The 9,063-nt window shown below is 30.9% G+C and overlaps 1 protein-coding gene across 1 annotated transcript; it reads right to left on the reverse strand.

Annotated features, from left to right (window-relative positions):
* Positions 1 to 5,560: 5,560 nt before the first annotated feature.
* LOC107063362 (uncharacterized) lies at positions 5,561 to 6,466 on the reverse strand. Its single transcript, XM_015315160.1, has 2 exons — positions 6,372 to 6,466; positions 5,561 to 6,296 (listed from the first exon to the last, which is right to left on the reverse strand). Exons 1-2 carry the CDS (start codon positions 6,464 to 6,466, stop codon positions 5,561 to 5,563), a joined length of 831 nt encoding a protein of 276 aa, XP_015170646.1.
* Between the last annotated feature and the right edge of the window lie 2,597 nt (positions 6,467 to 9,063).

A 9,063-nucleotide genomic window follows, 5' to 3' on the forward strand; every position in this document is an offset into this window, starting at 1 on the left:
TATATATATTATCTATATCTATATTCATCTATATAATATGAGAGGTGAACATGTCGGCACCACAAAAAACATATTTTTTAAATAACTAAAATGAATTAAATCTATATAATTTTAGAACAATTTTTTAAATAAGGGAAATGTAACTGCAAAACCATTTTTTATTGATACACAAAATTTTAAAACATTTTTAAAATTATCTTAAACACGGTAACTGTTTTTTTTTTCTTATTTGCATTTTAAAATAAACATATCTTTTTTAAAAAAATACAACTTATAATATATATATTCTATATTTACTGATTAAAAAAATTGAAGTATAAAAAAATAGAGTTGTAACATATTTTTTAAACCATCTCTCAACTAAAAAAAAAAAATCTCCACTAACTCATAAACACACCTACACACGTTTTTTTAATATACTTAAAAGACTTGAATTTAAAAATTAAATATTAAACGGTTTTAGAGATAAAAGTTGCAATTGTGAAAATAGTTTAAACTTCCTCACTATTTTGTAGGAGATTAAACTTCTCAGTTATCTATTTAAAAAAACACAATTCTCTTCATATCTCATAGGACATGCTAATATTCAAAATTTTCAAATGGCAGAAAAAGAGATGAACGATGACACTCCATGAATTTTACTTATTAATGTTTCAGATGGGTAGCAAATAATTCAGGTTAATTTTTTTTATTATTATAAATATCTCTTTAATTCATGCTAGTTCTTCTATCTATTGGTGAATACGTTTCTTCCTTAACTTTTTTTATTTATAAAAGTATATAAAGTATTCCAATGTGATCAAATTTCGCATGAATAGAAATTGAATTTTGCCGGTTATTTTATTTCCACGTTTGTGTGTTGGGGGAACTATGCAATTTTATGAATATTCTCTTCTAATTATTTGTTTATATAAGATGTGAGATAATATGAAGATTTTTGTATAGTTAATACAACTTGACACATAAAAAATAATAATTATTTAATGCATTCAATAAATTATAGCTTTACGTAATTATTTTGTCCATGAACTATTGAAGATACAATAAAAGTTGAATATTCGTGTTATATGATTATGGTATTCCGAATCACTAGAAGTAATTTACAATATTTTTAATTAATCTGTCGTTTTAATTATATAGTTGAATTGATATTATTCTTTATCCTTGAAATATTGAAAAATACTACTTAAAGTTAATATCGTTTTTTCGTTTTTCTTTTGACGATTTAATTTTGCTCCTTTTAATGTGACTTCGTAGTTGTTGAGACAAAAATCACTATAATAAACTTCATATATAGAATTAATACTATCATGAGATTTGTGTATGTGTTTTATCTATTGCAACTTTTTAAGCATTAAAATCTATTATCTATAATTATTGTAAATCGTTAATTTTTGTTGATTCTTTTTTCTATTTTTATTAATTATTTTTAATGATTGTAACTTTTTTTTTTGCAGGTTGATTAGTGTGTGAATTTCTTGAATTTGAATCTGAATTTTATTCTTATTTTTGAAATATTGTCAAAGTTATTATCTACACATACTGAAAGTGTAGCATTCATTTTTGATAATATAATAGTATCCTATAAAATTATTGTTTATTTTGTTGTTGATGCAATTGATATTATTAGATACAGACTCAATATAAAAAAAGTTATTTACCAAAAGTTCATCTATAAGCTAACCAAATCTATGTATTTATTCTATTTTATTAATGGAAAATATATCATAATGTGGTAAAGACCTCATGCTTCTTAATATCTTTAAGTTGATAATAATTATTGTATAGTTAATGAGATTTTATTTTCTAATTTTACATTTTTTTATAATCTATATGAATACTATTAACAATGTTTTACATAAATATTCAATACATATAATTTAAAATTTATTTCTATATTCACTAAATGATTTACTACAATAGCGTAAATCACTTTTTTTTTACCCATTATTAATAGCAATTACAAGATTAACTTTTGCCTCCTATAACAATTAAATTAATTAATTTATTTCCAAAAGTTATTACAATTAATTTTTAAAATTATTGAGATCAGTTTCAAATTTCTGAGCACTAATTTTATGATGAGTTTAAAAAATTGAGGTAATTTATTAATAGCTACCTTTTAAGAAAAAATAATAATTTTTTTTTCGTAATTGTAAGCTTTATTACCAGATATATCAATATGTACAAAGTGTTATGAAATTCTGGATATGGACATAGTCCCAATCTCAAAGTTCGTGCTACTACCCTTACCACTAAACTACTATTCTATGGATAATAATTGAAGTTACGAATGAATTCAGCCAGCTTCGGTTGCATACTGCTTCTACAATGGATTTCTTGAATGATGCTCCTGGTGATCATCTCTGTGGTTCTTTCTTTCTTTTGGAAAATTCTGTAATTCCTCTCTTGCCAGACATAGTATACTGTTGCTGCGAGTGTCATCCTATATACCTCATCTTGAATTGCTTTTCCTGTGGCATGTGAAATAGCCCAATCCATTTCTTCTGTCCACCCTGTTGTGTTCTTGATAATGCATAACCACTGTAATAACTTACGCCAAATCCTAGCAGCCATAGTGCATGAGAAAAAAAGATGTTGGTGTGTCTCTAGCTCTTGCTTACACAGTGCACATACTTGATCCGTGTGTATCCCCTATTTATCCAACCTATCCATGGTATATAACCTCCTATGTATGGTCAAGTAGAGTATGAAGATCCATTTTGGATTCCCTTGATTATTGCATGTCAACCTTCTCCATGGCACCTTGATGAAATCCCTCCTAAGCTTCTTATACATACTTTTAATGGTGAAATCATCTACATCCATGATTTCTGTCATTGGTATTCCAGCCTCAGAAATCCAATGACCTGCTTGTATGATCTTCCTCACCATCCAAGAAGCTTGCTGCCCTGCTACTTCCCATGGTCTCCTGCCTTTAATATAGTATGTATGGACCCAAACAATCCATAACTTCTCCTTTTTTTGTGCAAGATTCCACAGGTGTTTGAGTATAGCTGCTTTGTTCCATATATATATACATCAGTTATATTTAAACCACCAACAACCTTAGGCCAGCATAATGTGTCCCATGCAATGAGTGTTTTTCCTTTGCTTTGTGCATCTCCTTTCCATAAAAATCTCTTACACAATGTTTCTATTGTTTGTAAGATTTTTTTAGGAACAAGAAAGATCTGTGACCAAAAAGCTTGGATTGATGTTAAGACACTTTGTACCAACTGGAGCCTTCTTGCATATGAAAGAAACTTTACTGTCCATGTGTTGATCCTCCCCACCATCTTATCTATTAAAGATTGGCATTGGCTAATAGATAGTTTCTTTGAACTGAGTGGCACCCCAAGATACTTGAAAGGGAGAGCTCCTTTGGTGAAACTTGTGTGTTGCAGTATCTGTTGTTGAATTGGTTCTGGGACTCCACTAAAGTACACACAACTTTTGGATTGATTTGCTATGAGTCCTGATGTTTTGGAGAATTGCTGGAAACATTCAAACAGAAGTGTAGTTGATGGTCTGTCTCCTCTGCTAAATAAGAGAAGATCATCTGCAAAACTCAGCTGAATTATTTGTTGCTTTTGACATCTCAGATGAAATTTAAAAGCATTTTTGTTCCTCAATGATCTCAATAGTCTTGTAAGATAATCCATAGCCAGAACAAATAGGTAAGGGGATAAAAGATCCCCTTGCCTTACCCTTCTTCTTGCCTGAAATGGAACATTAGGGCATCCATTAATCATAATTGAGTAAGAGACTGTCCTGACACACTTCATAATCCATGTAATAAACCTTTCAGGTAGTTGCATACCAACCAGAACTTCCTCAAGAAAATGTCACTCTAAAGAATCGCACGCCTTTTGCATATCAATTTTGAACATACACCTAGGTGAGATTCCTTTTCTCCCATATTCCTTAATCAACTCATAACTTAGGATGACATTGTCTGTTAACATTCTACCAGGTACAAATGCAGCTTGACTAGGGTCCACTAGAAAGTCCATAACTCCTTGGAGTCTGTGAGTGAGCATTTTGGATATGATCTTATACATTGTGGTACAACAAGAAATAGGTCTATATTCTTTAATAGAGCTAGGATGTTGTACTTTAGGGATGAGAGTAACTGAAGTTCTGTTAATAGGAGCATACATCTGGTTAGTGCTAAAGAATTGAAGAACAATAGTAGTTACCTCCTCACCTATAATAGGCCAAGTTTGCTTGAAAAAATAAGAGTTGAATCCATCTCCACCTGATGCCTTGTTATCCTCAATACTTTTAAGTGTCATCAGAACATCATCTTTTGTAAAAGGTTGGATTAATTCCAGTTGTTGAGCTCTAGATAGTACATGTCCATCTCTTACTACTGCTGGCTGGGTGGCTGGCATGAGAGGATTTGCTTGTCCTAACAGGTTCTGATAAAGCCTCACTGCTTCTCTGGTTATTTGATTCTGGGATTTCCTGTTCTTCATACTAGCATAAAAATATGATGTGTTTGAATCCCCTAACTTAAGCCACTGCACTTTGGATTTCTGTTTATAAATTGCCTCCTCAATCCTACTCCATTTATTCAACTCTGTCCTTAGCTCATTTTCTTCATCAATCATGCATTGAGGAATATGTATAATTCTCATATGACTTTGCATGTCCATTAGCTCAACTCTTAATTTGTGGACCTTTTCTGATACCCCCATGTATTCTCTTTGATTTAGTTGCTTCAATTCTCTTCTCACCTTCATCATATTCTGCCAGACCCATTGCATACCTCTTCCTTTGATTTACCAGCTTGCATTGATCTTATTTTTGAATTCTGGATGTTGTGTTAAACAGTTGAAAATTTTAAAAGGCCTTTTCTTTGCATCCTTGTGCTCCTCCACATTGATACTCAGAGGAGAATGGTCTGAGAATAGTGGATCCATAACCAACACTTGTACTATTGGAATATGCAGTACCCACTCAGCATTAACTAGTGCTCTATCAATTTTACTAAACACATGTCCATTTGTCCAGGTGAATTTCCTTCCAACTGTGACCAACTCAGTTAAATTACAATCATTGATGCACTCTTGAAAATCTCTTGTTTTTGAGCTTTGCACTTGACTTCCAATAGGTCTGTCCTCTGCTGTCAAAATGGAGTTAAAATCTCCCATAATCAACCATGGCTAATTGATGTGTGTGTTTAACTATTTTATTGTTGTCCATAGAGGGATTCTAGATGTGATTGAATGCAAGCCATACACTACTGTAAATTGAAATTTTATTTTGCTCCCTTGCATCTCAACCTTCACATGAATGTGTTGTGTAGAATTTTCGACAGTAGTGAAATTAATTACACCTGGATTCCAAACCACCCAAATGCTTCCTCTCACATTGCTAGCAGAATTTGTGCACCATTTCCAGCTTGGCATTATTTTATTTATAATACTACTGACTCTATCTTCTCTAACTCTATGTTCACATATTGCTATCATATTAACCTTATTCCTCCTCAGAAATAACCCCATCTCCCTGTGCTTCACCTCCTAATTAAAACCTTTTACATTCCAAGTGACTAACATATTTTATTTGGAGGTTCAGGTTCAATACTAGCTTCCTCTATGCCCAGTTTCACATATGTATCTCTCTCCCTGTTCAGTATATCAGTCCATGCAGATTGTAGTGTCACTCTTTTGTTAGATGACCTGTATCTCACAATTTGCCAATTCTCTTGCTTCTGTGAACCTTGCTTTTCATTTTGTGCTCCCACTTTAGGAATAGGTTCTGATTGCTGTTCTGTTTGCTTCTCCTGATTCTTATTTCCTATTGTTGTTTGCCTCCATTCTTTCCTCTGCCCTAGTCCTTGTCCTCTCTTTGCTAGTATTACTTTTGGCTTGTCTACACATGAATGACCCACCTGTAAACATTTTTGACAAAATAGTGGCTTCCACTCATACCACACTTGCTGATCCAGCATTTTCCCCTTAGGATCTCGAATCTTAATCATCTTAGGAAGAGGTCTAGTCACATCTATTTCGATAAGTATTCTCACAAATGAAATTCTACTTGCTTGAGTTGTACATTCATCAGCATAGAGTGGTTTTCCCAAACTACTGCCTATTTTGCTTAGTACCACAAAATTCCAACAGTTAAGGGGAAGATTAGGAAGTTTTATCCACAACGGAATAGTGGTAAGGATTTCCTCTTTGAAATTAAATTCTGGGAGCCAAGGCTTCATTATAACAGGCCTTTTGAGCAAATAATGAGGCCCTGCACACAACACCTTATCCCTTTCCTCTTCATTTGCAAATCTGACTACAAAATACCCATCAGAGTGGTATAACACTACTGGTTTAGTAGAGAAAGTCCCCTATTCTATAATAAACCTTTCCATAGCTCCAATAGATGGTGTTACTCCTACTACATAAACAACCACCGAAGGTGCCCATTTCATATCATCCTCAGCTACATTTTCAGGCATAATTTCTACTACCTTCTCCCCCTCAACAATTATTAGAGCTATATAGTTTAGATTCATACATCTCGCAGCCAGTCGATTTGTGGAAAATAGGTTCGCCCAAGGCTTCTCAGGTGTTACCTCTGGATTTAATTTCCTTTGAGCATTACCCACATTTTTTTCCCTATTTACTGTTCCATTGACCTAAACAGGGTCTTTTTGTGTACCCCCACCAGATCCTTGTTGATGTGTTAATTTCGGCCATTCTTCTTCTCTTCCTTGTTTTCCTTTGTCCTTATCTGAAACCACCACCGCCATTCCCTCTGGTGTGCTTAGTTGTATCTCAGTCAGGGGAGCTTGGTGTGTTTTCCTTCCATTAGAACTAGTAGATATTCCATGCAATATTTCCTCCGCTTGATCTTTATGCGTCAGTTTCCGTGGTCGTCCTCGTCCCATTTCCGACAAGGTGCAAGTTAGTGCACTCTAACGTGCGCCAGCTGAGAGAGAGGGGATTTATTTTGTAAAAAAAATAAAAATAATAATAATTAAATACTCCTAGAAGTGTAGAATATCTTCTCCTAAATCATAGGCACATAATAATTCATATATCTCCACTCAAAATAATAAACACGAAAAAAATTAATAATCTATTTTAATCTTAAATAATTATAAAAATAAAAATGGATATCTCTTTAAAAAATTAAAGATTCAAGGACATAAAATATGCAACATATAAGAAGGTTATTCAATTATGGATAGTATATATTCTTAGCTAAATTAATTACTTTTGAAAATAATTAATTTAAAATTTAAAATTTATTTATTTTTAACATTTTCAATCATCCATTTTTATTATAAGGGGGAGAATATCTATTATTATTATTAATAATAATAATATTATTATTATAATAATAATAATAATAATAATACCCACTGCCTACGTGTGGCCTGGCCTATATATGGATTATTTTTTTAAGTCATAGAAAACTTACAACAATATAATAATTTAATTAGTTTTAAAAGATAAATATATAATTATAAATAATTATAATTTTTTAAAAGTCTTTGATAGAATTTTTAACATTTGAATTGATAATTTAATTAGTTTTACTAAAAATAATGCATAAGTTTTATTTTTTAATAAAATAATAATTCAAAATTGAGAAGAGTGTTATAAGATGAAGTGGTTACAAATAGTTATAACTTCTTAATTTTATCCTTACCTAATATATTATTACAAAAAACATTTTATTTGAGCATATGTATTAAGTAAAATATAAATAAAACAAAGAATCAGTTTTATAAACCACCTACTATTCCCACTTTCCCATTTCCTTTCCTCCGCACTATCATATTTTTTCAATTTCTCACATTAATGAAGCAATTTTCTTTTCAAAAGTACTGTCTTCGTCATGAATAACACAATATTCAAAGGGAAAAAATGGTAACATTGAGTTGATGCATATCATTTTTATATATAATTTTATATAATTTCTCAAAATTATAGTACTAATTTGTAATTTGTATTATTATTTGTCTTTATTTATCTATCTTTTTAAATTGTACATAGTATTAAGTTTTATATTTGTATTGGTGTATAATTATTTAGATAGAGATCAGACTCATGCCATGATTAAAAGGTTTGTGAATTCATGTATTATATCTAAAAATGACTTTAAATATTTCAAATCTCTATTTTGTAAAAAAAAAAACACATGTTAGTAATAGAATGATTTTCGAATTATCATTTCTTAAAAAGGATAAATTTAAAATACTATAAATTCATATTTTTGCCAATAAAGCCACATGTCTCATCAAAATAATTAACAATTTTTTCAGTTTGATTTTTTTTTTTAAAAAAGACTACCTCCAGAAAAACATAATTTTTATTTGATAGATAATTATGTTAAATTTTGTCAAATAAAACTGTCAAAAAACAAATTTGATATAAATTATGGAAAAATTGTGTTAGCATGAAGCGCATATATATAAAACTAAAACATTATATATGATTACACATGTACTTTTGTTACTCACTAATAATTTGTATTAGTTATTTTCTAAATTTAAAAATTATTAGATTTTTAAATATCCGCGCAACGTGCGGGTACGTATACTAGTAATGATAAAAAGAAAATGTCTATCTTCTTTGTTAAATTTTATAAAACTAACACGTAAATTTTATGATAACTGCTGAAAAGGTCTCTAACTTATACTCGGTGTTGTTTCGTGTAAAAATATGAGCTATGAGCTAGAAAATTTAGCTCGAGTTGTTCATCAATGGATCTCAATATTCTAGAGAGAACTATGAAAGAAGATATTTTGGAGTTGAGAATTGTATTGATCTGAATTGTTATGTGTGCAATAGCTATGAATTTAGAATAAACCACGTAGGCGTGGGTTAAAATCACATCGACTTTCGGGTGACTCCTCATTGCCTTTGAGCAGTCCTTTATAGTGGATCCATGAGTTGAGTTCGTTCTATATTCCGGCAAGGTATAAGACAGTTCTGACAGCGTGAACGAGATGTTGTATCATCAAGAGATTTATAGTGATGGTTGTTGGTTAGAGAAACTCTTTAGTTAAGTAATGAGTATTTTGTTATTCATATATATATATAT

The sequence above is a fragment of the Solanum tuberosum genome, unplaced genomic scaffold, assembly GCF_000226075.1.
Source record: "Solanum tuberosum cultivar DM 1-3 516 R44 unplaced genomic scaffold, SolTub_3.0 scf00337, whole genome shotgun sequence".
Taxonomy (NCBI): Eukaryota; Viridiplantae; Streptophyta; class Magnoliopsida; order Solanales; family Solanaceae; genus Solanum; species Solanum tuberosum.